The following is a 14,246-nucleotide window of genomic DNA, read 5'->3' as shown; positions in this document are numbered from 1 at the left end:
TCAGGTTTCCCTGCTCTGGCACTGTTCCTATGGAGTTTTTTTTTTTTTTTTTTGCTCCTGGGCTTCTGCTCTGATAAGTTGTGGTTCTTTGTATTTCAGGCTGGGGTCAGCATTTGCCCTCAACCTCACTTTTCTTATGGATCTAAAAAGCGTTGTTTATTTTCCAGTTTGTACAGCTTTTTACTTGTTAGGATGGAGTGTTGAAACTTCCAGGTATCAGACTAGAAACTGGAAGTTTCTGGGAAGTTTCTAAATTATAAATTCAATCTCTTTACTTGCTATAGGGCTATTCAGATTTTCTATTTCTTATGGAGTCTGTTGTGGTGGAGTTTTTATTTTATTTCTAGAAATATGTCTGTTTTATTAAAGTTATCTAATTTGTTGACATATAGTTTTGTTTTTTTCTTGAGTAAATTCACCTCCTAGTAGTTACTTTGGGGATGGGGAGCAGCTATTTATTTTATGTTTATCTCATACTAGGTGTACCGGTTAAAAATGCGGATTTTTTTCACTAGATAGAGTTACATATATGTTGATATATATGCAATTTGATATGTATGCTATTTTGTTGTATTGACAACAAGCTTCAATACTTCATATGTTAAATTTGCTGAAGGCGTTAACATCATAGATATTTTTACACTTAAAAATGTCGAATTTCGTGCCTAAAAAAAGAGCATTTGTGGGAAGTTTTAATTCATTACTTTATTTTGAAGAAAAGTGCTGCTGAATACTTCAGGAAGCTTATGGTAAACATACTCCATCTCAAGATACTTGTGAATGCTGGTTTAAACGCTTTAAAAGTAATGATTTTGATGAAAGACGAAGACGCCCAGGTCAACTGGAAAAGTTGAAGACCAACAGTTACAAGCATTATTGGATGAAGATGCGTGTCAGACTCAAAAACAACTTGCAGAAAGATCAAACGTTGCTCAACAATTTCCGATTGTTTACAAGGGATGGGAAAGATTTTAAAGGAAGGAAAATGGGTGCCACATCAACTGAACGAAAGACAAATGGAAAACCGTAAAGTCGTCAGTAAAATATTGCTTCAATGGCACGAAAGAAAGTATTTTTTTGCATTGAATTGTGACTGGCGATGAAAAGTGGATTTATTTTGAGAATCCCAAATGCACAAAATCATGGGTTGATCCAGGTCAACCATCAACATTGACTGCAAGGCCAAATGGCTTGGGAAAGAAGACAATGCCTGCGTTTGGTGGGGTCAGGAAGGTGTGGTGTAGTATGAGTTTCTAAAACCAGGTGAAACCGTTAATACTGATCGATACCGACAACAAATAATCAATTTGATCGTGAAATGACCAGAATGTTCTAGAAGACACAGCAAAGTAATTTTGCTTCATGATGTCGCACCACCACACACTTCAAAACCAGTTAAAGACATGTTAAAAGATCTTGCCTGGGAAGTATTAAACCACCCGCCGTATTCACCAGACCTTACCCTTCAGATTGTTCCGATTGATGGCACATGCACTTTCTGAGCATCACTTCAAAACGTACGAAGAAGTGGAAAATTGGGTCTCTGAATGGTTTGCCTCAAAACAAGAAAAGTTCTATTGGGACGGTATCTACAAATTATCTGAAAGATGGGGCAATGTGTAGCTAGCGATGGACATTACTTTGAATAAAGCACTTTTGATGTTTCTCCTGAAATTATCGTGTTTTCTTTGATTACAAAATCCGCTATTATTGACTGGTACACCTAGTATTTTGGAGTGTTAGTTTAAAAACTCATCTTTGGTGGGAAGATCTGTCACTCACTTTGCATTCTAAGTTCTCTGATGTCTTCAATGGATGTTTATAAGTCATCCATTTCAGAATCAAAAATCTTATATAGCCAATTTTTGATTATTGTCAAATAGTGGTACTGAGCATATTGCATATCCAGTCACTGAACCAGTGGGTTCCTTTGCTCAGGTCCTATTTCTGAGGCTGTTTTCCCTCCTGCCTCCTTAGGTATGCAGCTTTGTATAATCATAACTCCAAGCATTGGCCAGAGCTTATATTGGCTCTATCTCTTAAGTTCAAGAACTTCAACCCAGCAGTTGATGTTTCAAGTTTTGGAAATACTTATGGTTCTGATCATCACATGGGGCACTTTTAGCCATTTACCTACTATGTGCTTTAAATTGTTACTATTTTATATTTCTGTTCTCTGTCTGGTCCATAGGTATATTTACCTGTTTTTTGTGTGTATGTTTGTGGGTGTGTGTCTGTGTATGTTATTATATGTGTTCAAAAGGAGAAGTGTTCTTAAATTATGACCTTGCAGTGTCGGATTCACTGGAATTGTCACATAGATTTTTGGATAAAACCCTCACCTAAAGTGTGACTTTACACATCCTTTTTGGATATCTCTGCAAGTCATCAGACACAATTTTTATTTATTTATTTATTTTTATTTATTATTTATTTATTTTTTATAATTTATTTTTATGTAATAATACATTTTCATATTTTCTTTTATGCCTTTTGATTTTGATAAGCCAACCTATTTTCCAAAAATTTCTTCTAACTTTTTTACTCATCTGTTTTTATATCAAATTAAGAACTTTATTTTTACTATATTCTGGTACTGTATTAATTTTTCAGGGGTAGCTAATTATACCAATATCACTTATTAAATAATTTATTATTTAGCTGTTAATTGCAAGGTCACAATAAGTTTTACCTCTGAATTTTTTGGTAAATATTGTGCCAGAACCATATTATGATTATATTAGAGGTTCGGTGCATGAAATTCGTGCATGGGAAGGGTTGTCCCTCAATCCGGCCTGAACCCTGTCAAATCTGGGACCCCTCTGGGGATGTCCAACTTCCAGTTTACAGTCGGACATCCCTCTCACAATCCGGGACCACTGGCTCCTAACCGCTCACCTGCCTGCCTGCCTGATTGCCCCTAACCGCTTCTGCCTGCCAGCATGATCGCCCCCTAACCTCTCCTCTGTCGGCCTGATTGATGCCTAAATGCTCCCCTGCTGGCCTGATTGCCCCAACTGCCCACCCCTGCCGGCCTGATCGCCCACAACTGCCCTCCCCTGCTGGCCTGATGGCTCCCAACTGCCCTCCCCTGCCAGCCTGATCATCCACAACTGCCCTCCCCTGCCGCGACCTGCCTCCTTTGTTTGAGGTGGTGGAGACACCGAGAGCGGCCTCCTCTGTGCCACGCAGAGCCACGGGACCCCTAGGCCTCACCACACAGAGCGGCCACTGGGCCCCAACTCCACTGTGCATGCGGCCATCTTGTGGTGGCCATCTTGTGATGATGTTGCGTGACACCACCTACGCTTTTATTATATAGGATTACTTCTGAGTAAATTTTGTTATCTGTTTTCTATAGTATTTTCTCCAGATTTGTTTTATGTTGAGTTTTTCCACAAACAGTGGAAAAGAAAAAGAATAACAATGTCACAATTTTCATAACAAATAGAAAACCAAAGAGAATGCAGTATTGTTTCATCTCAAGCGAGATTTCCACAAGGAATATTAATTCTACTCTGGGCTTCTCTGTATTCAGGCCTATGAGCTTGATCAGGAAGACAAGTCCACCAGTCCAAGAGTTCAAAATGTGGAAATTGAGTTGTTCTCTGAAGATTATGCTAATTTATCAGCACAGACTACTAGAAAGGTAATTTCCCCAGCATGTTCCCAGAAGGAACATATGGCATGATACACCTTTTCTAAGAGAGCCATTTTGGAAAATATCAAGACTAGTGCAGAGAAAAATTCTGGGGTCACATCTTAAGCAAAGATCTATACCAAGGTTTCTCAACTTCTCCACTATGACATTTGGGGCAGGATAATTCTTTGTTGTGGTGGGCTGTTCTGTGTATTTTAGGAAGTTTAGAAGCATCCTTGGCCTCTACTCTCTAGATCCCAGTAGCATTCCCCATTTGTGAAAATAAAAAATTTCTCTAGACTTTGCCAAAATATATCCTGGAGGGGGAAATCATTGAGAACCACTGGTGTAGGCCTATTATTCCAGGCGTTGGGATATCTGAATATTACAGTCTCAGTAAAGTAGCCTTCTCCTCATCACCTGTTTCCCTGTTTGGGGTTAGGCAGCTGACTAGGGGTATGATTTGAAGGGAGGAAAAGGTTGAGATACTATGTCTTTATACTCCTTCCCTTTACTCCACCAGGGGAGAGCAATTAGAGAATTCTCTCCTGAAGTCAGGGCTGGTCAGAGCATTTGGAAAAGGACCCAATAAGAGGGATACTTTCTTGATGCCCCTCATACCTAGAGGCCTTTGCCTTGTTAGTTTCATACCTAAAAAATCATACTTTTTATAAGGTGTTAGGTACTACAATGGTGAGAGAGGGTGTTGATAAATGATTCTCCCTTTCCTTTGTTCTGATGTACAGAAGTCTGATGCTATCAGTGTGTTCTCGGAATGTAGCACCATCGACCTGCAAGATCCCTTTAGGCGGATACCTGAAATGGTTCCCCAAAAGGAACCAGAGAGATGTTTTCCCAAAGGTAAGTGGTAGTATTCCTGCATCCAACTCACAGAATACTTGGATGGGATTCTGTTATTCTTTGAAGCTCTATGGTTTTGATACATTCATTCTTTCTACTTCTACTGGAGACAAAAGTGAAGAGAGGTCACTCATAGGTTCTTGGGGTCATTATCAGGCCTAGTCTTAATTTGGGTAGGCTCAGCTTACAGAGACCAACAACCAGGGTAGAAACTCCAGAAAACTTTCCAGAAAGCCCAGTGAGCCAATATGTCCACCACTTTTTAGAGTCCCCAGTACATCAGTTGTCAGGATACACTTGAGTCATAGACTAAAAGAACTTGACTATAAGTTTAGGGTTGACTAAAACCCCTGCCAGGCCTTCAACTCATTCCTCAAGATTCTTCTCTGAACACAGGATAACATTGTAGCTCAGGCAGTCTGGCTCCAGCTTTGTCTCTGGAGCCAGACTGCCTGAGCTCAAATTCTGGCTTCTCAGTGTTTAATTTCATTAACCTCTCTGTGCCTCATTTACAAAATGGAACAGTAATAGTACCTGCTGAAAAGGGTTGTTATAGGTATGAAATGAATGAATGTAAATCACTTAGAAGAGTGCCTGGCACATAATAAGCAATCAACAAATGCAGCATTTTCTGATTCCTTGAGTGGATGTAGTGGTTTCTTCCTGTGTGCCTTCATTATTTTCTTTATACATTGAGGGGAATTTATTTCTGTCCATCTCTCCCATGAGGTTCTTAAACACAAAAGCAATAACTTACTCAATATTGTATCTCTAGTGTGAGAATAGAACCTGCCCAGATTATGGGCTCAATAAATGTTAAGCACATAAATAAGTAACTTACAAATGAATAAATGAATCTAAAAATTAAAAATTTCTCCATCAGTTTGGGACTAGATTTGGTTCAGAAGGAACACTAAGAATGGGTTTTAGTGTTGTTTGACAGCTCTAAAGCTGCCCAGGGCTAGATTGCTATTCTCTTTACTTACATTTGGACTGGTCCTTGAGGTATGGACAGGATGTCAGCAATGGAGATGGAGGCAAAAAGGGGGGATGGTTCTAGAGAAGGAGGCAAAAAGGATGGTTGGCAAAAAGGAGGCAAAAAGGGGGGATGGTTCTTTAGGAGAAGGAGGCAAAAAGTGGGGATGGTTCTAGAAGAGTGGAGTAGGATAAGAGAAATACATTTTTAGGAAAATTAATTTATTGATGTTCTGAAAGATGGAGAGAGGTAAGGGGCAGACTGAGGAGACCTCACAGTGATTAAGGAAGATGATGAGAAAAGGAGTAGAATGCGATAGTCACCATGAAGTATGCACCCACAGAATTTAGGAGTAGAGCAGGAGACAAGGTGAAAGTTGATGTGATTCATCTAGATGGCTTGTGTGTGTTGGGACCAAATGCTCAGCTATTTGTAAGTATCTTCACAATTGATCAAACTCTTCCAAGGGTGGTTGACAAAGCCTGTGTCCATCCATGCCTCGTTCCCTGCAGTTCTTAGGACACTGTTTACTATTGCCCAAAACATTGCTGCATAACAAACAACCACAAGACCTCAGTAGCATACAGTGATAAACGTGATTCAGCTCATCTAGGCTGACTGTCTCTGCTGATCTTGGAGGGCTTTATTCATGTGAGTGGTACTAACTAGGAGTTGGCTGATCTAGCCTGGGTTTAACTGCAATGTGGCTTCATGTAATATGTCCTCTTCCTGGAACCAGTTAGCTGATCTGAATACACCTTTCTTTAAAAAAATAAGGGGTGGGTGGGGGGTTTATTGATTTTAGAGAGGAAGGGTGAGGGAGAGAGAGTTAGGAACATCAATGATGAGAGAAAATCATTGATCGGCTGCCTGCATACCCTCCACTGGGGATCAAGCCCAGAACCTGGGCATATCCCCTGACCGGGAATTGGAGCTGTGACCTCCTGGATCATAGGTTGACGCTCAACCACTGAGCCACACTGGTCTGGCATATATACCTTTTTTATGGAGATGGTGGAGGAGAGCAGATAGAAACATGCAAGGCTGCTTAGGGTCTAGGCTTAGAACTGGCTCACTCTGCTCTATTGGCCAAATCAAGTTACATGGCTGAGCCCAGATTCAAAGGGTTGGAAAAAGACTCTACCTCTTTAGTGTGAGGATCTGCAAAATCACACAGCAAGGGGTATGTGTACAGGGAGGGGTGAAGAGTTGGGTTGTTAATGTACTTTACTACAGACACTAATGGCAGTGCTACTGCCCGTTCCTTATAGGCCTGGCTTGCTGCTTCCCATGCTGTGCTGTGAACAAGAGAAAGTCCCCCTGGATCTTATGGTGGAACCTGCGGAAAACCTGCTACCAAATAGTGAAACACAGCTGGTTTGAGAGCTTTATTATCTTTGTGATTCTGCTGAGCAGTGGGGCATTGGTAAATTATCATATCTTGTGGGGACATTGGGGAACAAGGCAGCTGGGGGAGCTGCATTCTGACTTCACCCTCATGGGGCTGTGAAGGTGGGGGGAATAGGCACAAGTGGGATCTTTACTGCTGGTTACCCTTGGGGATAGGGTTTTGCAGAACAACTTCTGGAGTCATGCTGCGAGTGGGAAGCCTCCAAGCCAAAGGCACTTTACCTACAGGGAATCATGACCCAACCTAGCACTCTAACGTGGCCCCTGAAGTCTGGCCCTTTACCCCAGTTCTGTCTGTCATTCTTGGAGGATTTCTAGACATTTTCACTATATCCTTCCAGTTTCCTCCTTTAGACAGCAGCACTCCTACTCTCTTTTCTTGAAGACCATAATGCTGCTTTCTAAAAGATAAAATGTGAGGAGAAGGCTACAGGGACCCGATGAGGGTATACCAAGTTGCCTTAGTGTTTTCCATCACTTGTAATCCCTTGAGAGGAGAGACAAAGAAATGCCGCTTTGTGTGCATGGCAGATCCTCCCAAACCGAGGTGTCTTGTGTCTCAGTGAGGTTTGGAAATAACTGAATCCATCAGCCTCCAGAACCACATAGTCATAAACTCCTTCCAGCTCGCTATCCTCACCTTTTTGCCCCCTGCTTCACCTCCCCCTTTGCTCTTATCACCAATATCTCTCTTTCTCCCTCATTTTTTCCCTGCCTCCCTCCCTCCTTCTGTCTTGTGTCTTCCCTTAAAATGGCCATACTATAGAACTAAATTGTCTTCCTACTTGTTATGTCAAGTAAATGGAGCCGTTGGCTCCTCCTTTTGAATTTGGAGTGACAGACATCTTGCAGTATGTTCCTAGCAAATAGAACGGGACAAGGAAATGCCTCACTTCTTTAGCCCTGCCATTCTGGTTAGTGCTCTACACCCGTGCAACCTCTGGGTGAAAGGAGATGAGCACACACTGGGGCCCATCGGAGGCTATGGCCAACAGACTCCTCATTTATCTGCTCACCACAATGTAAATTATTCCTCCATCAAAAGAGCAGGTCTCTCTAAAGCTATCAAGAGGAGTTCCTTGATTAATTTCTATTGCTAGTCCTTGGCCTTTGGCTTCCTATAGTCTTCTGGTGATTACAATCTCCCTGGCTGTCTACTCTCATTCAAGTGGCAGGGGGTTATAATTTACTCCACAAATGGTACTTGGTGTCTACCAAGCCCTGTGCTAGTCAGTGGGAAAGCAGTGGTGCTATCAAAAGGCCACACATGTGCCATGGCACCATGTGAGAAAAGGTATAATCAGAGAAGTAGCAGAGGACACACAATCCTCCTCTTTTCTCATCTGCCTTCAGCTGAGGCAAGCGTAGGCTGGGCAGAGCGAGTTGAACACACAAGCAGAGGGTTCCAGGAGAGGGACCCAGGCCCTGTTTCACTGAACATTATTTGCAGAGAAATAGAGAAAAGAAACACCTCGTTGATTGCCAGCAGCCTTAGTTAGCCCATGGAAGTTTATTAAAAATGCAGAGTCTTGAGCCCACCCCAGACCTGCTAAATCAGAACCTAGGTGATTTGGGGGCTCACTAGAGTTTGAGAAACTCTGGTCTGGGAAACTATGTAATAATGGGAGCTTCCTGGGTTAGTAAATGGCCTCATTATAATGTCGGAGCCCCCCAAGAGCAGTTGCTGATTATCAGCTTGCTCTTCCATTGAGCTAACTCAGACCGATGGAGCCAGCTTGTTGCCAAGTTTCCAAAATGAGAGAGAAAATGAGCTTCCAAAGCCCTTTTCCCCCGGAGCCATGGAGCTGTGGAAACCTCGGTCCCAACAGCAGGGCTGCTTGCTTTCTTGCTTTCTGTGTTTGCCCAAATGTCCTGGCAGATTTAGTGTCAAGACCTCGTCTCTCCTTCCTTTCATTTTCAGTAACTCTGTGAAGGCCAAAAACAAAAAAACAAAACACAAAAAAACCCACCAAAAAACCAAAAAAACAGTGTGCATCCTCATTCTATAGACCCCGAAGAAGCACACGCACACTTGGGGTGAAGGAAATGTTTGTACGTAGCATGAAAATGGGTCTCTCTGAAAGCTAGGGTGTCTTGTTTTCATAGTCACAATTAATGAATGTTTAGTTTTCAAAGTAATTTACATTGGGAGCTCTAGCCCATAGCATCTCGAACTTTTGCATGTCATGGTGCACATAGCAAATGATCATGTGTGTAGGGAACACTAAGGCAACTAGATAAGGCTGTTTGTGGTAGGAGACGATGGGCCTCAGGGTGGGCCAGATCGGGAATGCGGACTTAGGTGTTTGGATTTGATGTTATAAGTAACAGAGAGCTACTGAATATAGCCCCTAAGGTAACTAGGAGGACAAAAGACATGGTGTGTGTGTGTGCCATTCAGTGGTTTTAGAAAAGTCAGCAGCAGAAGGCCAGGAAATGGTATGGTGATTTGTTAGGAAGAGTTTTTATATTCCAGGGGCCAGTGATGAGAGCCTGGGGAACATAGTAGCAACAGAAGTCTAGAAATAGGATTTTTCTTCTTCCAGTTTTACTTAAGGAATTGATTCCATTGGAAAAATTCAGCCTTAAAATACCTGTTGAGCAAAACTTTATCACCAAGAGAGATGCTAGTTTATTTGAAAAAGAAAAAGTAAAGTCAGCAAGGAGACCTGTGCAAATATTCAGCCTGGCCTATGGCTTTATCATTTCAGATATTTGAAGATATTCACCTTGATAAACAACCCAAAATCCAAGAATTACTTAATTGTACTGACAATATTTTCACATACATTTTTATCCTGGAGATGGGTCTGAAATGGGTGGCCTTTGGATTTCAGAAGTATTTCACCAGTGCCTGGTGCTGGCTTGATTTCACCATTGTGATTGTAAGTGTACCATCTCTCTTAAGGGGTAAAGGAGTGTGGTGTCTGCAACTTTATCTCAAGCAATTTAGGAAAAAAATAAGAGAGAAAATGACAAAACTGATGGGGTGAAATGTTAATAATCAGTGTGTATTTCTTTTATTTTTTTAAAAAATATTTTTATTGATTTCAGAAAAGAAGGGAGAGGGAAAGATAGAAACATCAATGATGAGAGAGAATCATTGATTGGCTGCCTCCTGCACTAGAGCCCACAACCCCGGCATGTGCCCTTGACTGGAATCGAACCAGGGACCCTTCAGTTCGCAGGCCAACACTCTATCCACTGAGCCAAACCAGCTAGGGCCATCAGTGTGTATTTCTAAGAACAAAGATATTATCTCACATAGTCACGGTGCAATTTGGACAGTAAATTTAACAAGATCCAATACTAAAAAATCTATTTTCAGATTTTGTCAATTGTTACAACAAAGTCCTTTATAGTTAATTTTCTGTATCCCACCCATCACTATCTCCCCCTTTCCATACCTCACCTCAATCCAGTATCCAATTCAGGACCCCACATGACATATCATTGACATGACTCTTTGGTTTCCTTTAATTCACAACAATTTCTCAACTTTACTTTTCATTAAACAACTAATGTAAATGCATCATGCTTACCTGCATGAACTATAGTTTTGCCAGACAAGGAGGAAAGAGCCTCTCCATCCATTCTTCCCCTTCCAGCAGTGTCTATGTGTCTGGATAATCCACCTGCCTCTTAGAATGGGGGTTCTTAACCCCACATTGTCTTCTCTGAGCATTCAGGCAGGCATGCTACCCAGCAGGCTTCTCTTCCCACCAGGTGTCTGTGACCAGTCTCATTGACTTAAAGGGCTTGAAATCCTTCCGGACTCTTCGCGCACTGAGGCCCCTGCGAGCTCTGTCCCAGTTTGAAGGAATGAAGGTACATTCTTCAAGTGCATGGGAGGGACTTCAGCTAGCAGGGAAAGGTGGAGCATTTCTCGCCGGGCTAAGAGGGCTTTCTTTAAATTGCCAAGCTTTTCTTGGACTCCTTCCCATCCAGCCCATTGCTTAGAATGTGAGAAATGGAGAAAAGTGTATGATAAAGCCACCATCCTAAAAGAGCTTCTGTGACATGGACTATGGCTTCCCTTGAATCCTAAGGCAGGTGTTCCTTGAGTCTCCAACACCATCATCAGAGGACACTTCTCAAGAGATCTGAGTAGCAATGAAAGGACCCATTACCCATGCAGCTGAGAGCAGGGCTTGTCGTGGAGTTCGGGGAGGGCCAGGGTGGCGGGTAAAAACAGTTCTAGGAGCCCCAGGCCTATCCTGGGACAAGCAAGAGCATGATGAGTCTTACACATCCGTTATGTTTTTCTTCTGTTTCGTTTCCTTAAGGTGGTAGTTAATGCTCTCATAGGTGCCATACCTGCCATTCTGAATGTTTTGCTTGTCTGCCTCATTTTCTGGCTTATATTTTGTATCCTGGGAGTAAACTTGTTTTCCGGAAGATTTGGAAGATGCCTGAACACAACAACTAACCCAGCTTTACTTATAAATTATACCATTATTGCAAACCAAAGTCAATGTAAAAGTGAAAATTTCACCTGGGACAACCTGAAAGTCAACTTTGACAATGTGGGAATGGCTTACCTCGCCCTGCTGCAAGTGGTACGTGCTGTCAGCATGTTTGTCACTCTTAGGAAAATCATAAATTATTTTTCAACGAATGAAAATACAGTGACTCCCCCGAGGCAATGGAATCAAATCCCAATTTCTCATGTGAGAGCCAGTGCCCTCTGGAATTGCTCCTCACTAAGCATCTCCAACTTTATTTTCTACTGAGCCTCAGCCTTCACGTAATGCCCCTGTAGGGTCTGTCCCTCCTACTCTGCCGTGGCTGATGCCTTGTTCTTCCGAGCTCCAACCAGAGAGGAGAGGAGCCTCGGAGGCCCTGCTGCACCATTAGTAACGGTTTCTTTCTTTCTTTTTTTAAAATATATTTTATTGGTTTTTTTACAGAGAGGAAGAAAGAGGGATAGAGAGTTAGAAACATCGATGAGAGAGAAACATCGATCAGCTGCCTCTTGCACACCCCCCTACTGGGGATGTGCCCGCAACCAAGGTACATGCCCTTGGCCAGAATCGAACCTGGGACCCTTGAGTCCGCAGGCCAACGCTCTATCCACTGAGCCAAACCGGTTTCGGCTAGTAACGGTTTCTTGTTGGAAGTCAGTCCCAGGTCAAGCCACAGCTGCCAGGTCTTGGACTGACAGTGCAGACAGATGTGGCATCAGGAGAGAGCCTTAAACAGGCTCTTTCCAGAAATTGATTTGTAGCTTCTCTAGCAATTTTTAAGGCAGAACTTTCTTGTTTCTAAACTTTCTATTTTGTGTAAATTAAAAAGAAGAAAAATCCAAGACACCCATCCTTGCATTCCTTTCTACTGTCCTTTTATTTGGGCATTCTGCCCTGGAAGGGTGGTACATCATCTTACACACATCTGCCCCCTGGCCTTGCTTGCTTTTGCCTGGGACCTATATGTTGATGGCACGTCTATAATTGTGTTCATGTTTATCTGCTTTTTTTTCGTTTGTTTCAGGCAACATTTAAGGGTTGGACAGATATTATGTATGCAGCTGTCGATGCCAGAGAGGTGAGCTTGTGTTCTACCATGTTCTCGAGTGCTGGGGTCAAAACAGGGATGTTACGACTACATCCTAGCATGCTCCAAAGTCCAGTCCTCTTTCTCCATAGTGGCCAAGGAGAAACCACTTATGTAGGAGATGGAGCCAGAAACAGCAACAGAATCACAGGATTCCTTGATTTTCTTCTCTCACCTTTTCTCCAAATGAGTGGGTAGGCAGAGCCATTTTTCAAAGGGTTCTTGCCCTTGACTGGGAAAATTGTAAGATGGGACTAGGTGTGAGCACGACAGCCCCTCTCATGGCTTCAGGCTCTCCCAAGACTAATGGGGTTTCTGATGGTTGTCAACTATTGAATTCTAGTTAAATAGAAATTGATCATGGATTCCCAAAGTTAGAAGAATACTCAGTGATCTCTTTTATTTCTATTTCCCAATTGGAAAATTGAGGAATTGAAAGGATGAGTGTTGTCCAAAGTCATGCTTTGAACAGATGGTTGAATCAAGAAAGGAATCAGCATTGTTTGTTTTATCCTATCATCACAAACGTGTGTGTCTGATGTTCCATTTGAGAGTGTTAAGAGTTGATGTCTGGCACATAGTAGGTGTTCAGTACATGTGAGCTGGTAGTAGCAATAGAAGTGCTATGAGTAGTGAGAAGAGTGGTAGAGGCAATTTATAACCAAGGAAATATTTAGAAATATTAATGTGTTTATTTTTTTTGGTCTGAGTATATGGCCTTTCTCCTAGTTTACTGTGAGCATCCATCTGCCTTGAGGTGGAGCTTGGGGATGGGGAGGAAATCTTATGCAGATGCATGATAGAAAAGGTGTGTGTGTGGCTCACATATGTGGGTGGAAGTATGTGGAGGGGTACCTGTCCTGATGCTGGTCCTGGGACATTCTAGTTGATGTGTGCTGGCTTTTATCATCATGGCCATTCTCTGTGTAGTTGTGGAGCATCCAGCTAGTCTCAAATATTAAAATTACAAGTGGTTAAACAATGGGCATTTCTACCCCCTCAGCTCTTCCTGGTCTCAAATACTGACTTGCTGCCATGTTCCCCACATGGTCTCCTGGCCCAGCAGTCTACTCCATTCCTTACTATGAGGCCCACCATGGCAAACCCATGGCTGTCAACCCCATGTCTAAGTCACATGAGAACTGAAAAAAGTTTGAGAGGCCTCTCTCTATCCCCAGCGTCCGATGCTTTGAGTCACATTTTGAGGTGGGGAGCTTGGTTTTAATTAATTTGTGTCCATTCTGGAGCTTGATCATTCATTCATTCATTCATTCATTCATTCATTCATGATATGCTACATGTCACAAGGTATGCTAGGCATCAGGGATTCAAGAGTGACAGGACATAAGCATAAACTAAATCCGATGTGGGCTCTGTATGAAGGATGTAATTGTTCAACAGGAGTTGGCAGTTAGTCTGCCTCTGATAGTCTCACCTCCAGTCTGGCTCCCTCCCATTGCATGATACCCTGAGCTAGGGGAAACTGAGGGGCTTTCTGCAGGCGCCATGGCTGTATGGAGTGGGCTGAGGAGTTAATGCTGCTGCTGAGAAATACTTGGTCTTCTAGATGAGGTGTTTAATATAGCTTATATTTCTCTCCAGTAATTATTTTCTTCTCTCATTAAAAAAATTCCTAGAAGGAAGAGCAGCCAGAATTTGAGACGAACAAATACATGTACCTTTACTTTGTATTTTTTATCATCTTTGGCTCATTCTTCACTCTGAATCTCTTTATTGGTGTTATAATTGATAACTTCAACCATCAGCAGAAAAAGATAAGTATCGGGGTTGTCCTGGTTTGGTATT

At 42.3% G+C, this 14,246-nt stretch overlaps 1 protein-coding gene across 1 annotated transcript in view; it reads left to right on the top strand.

The window, feature by feature from the left end:
• Positions 1-14,246, top strand: part of SCN11A (sodium voltage-gated channel alpha subunit 11) — a 74,118-nt gene that overhangs the window by 45,612 nt on the left and 14,260 nt on the right. Inside the window, exons 16-23 of the mRNA XM_008154831.3 lie at positions 3,539-3,649; positions 4,387-4,501; positions 6,749-6,903; positions 9,599-9,772; positions 10,614-10,715; positions 11,174-11,446; positions 12,378-12,431; positions 14,078-14,219. Of these exons, the coding sequence (XP_008153053.1) occupies positions 3,539-3,649; positions 4,387-4,501; positions 6,749-6,903; positions 9,599-9,772; positions 10,614-10,715; positions 11,174-11,446; positions 12,378-12,431; positions 14,078-14,219 (1,126 nt within the window). The remainder of the gene's footprint in view (positions 1-3,538; positions 3,650-4,386; positions 4,502-6,748; positions 6,904-9,598; positions 9,773-10,613; positions 10,716-11,173; positions 11,447-12,377; positions 12,432-14,077; positions 14,220-14,246) is intronic.

This window comes from Eptesicus fuscus, chromosome 18, assembly GCF_027574615.1.
Source record: "Eptesicus fuscus isolate TK198812 chromosome 18, DD_ASM_mEF_20220401, whole genome shotgun sequence".
Taxonomy (NCBI): Eukaryota; Metazoa; Chordata; class Mammalia; order Chiroptera; family Vespertilionidae; genus Eptesicus; species Eptesicus fuscus.
Note: the sequence above shows the minus strand (reverse complement) of the source record. Positions and strands in the feature narration are given on the sequence as shown.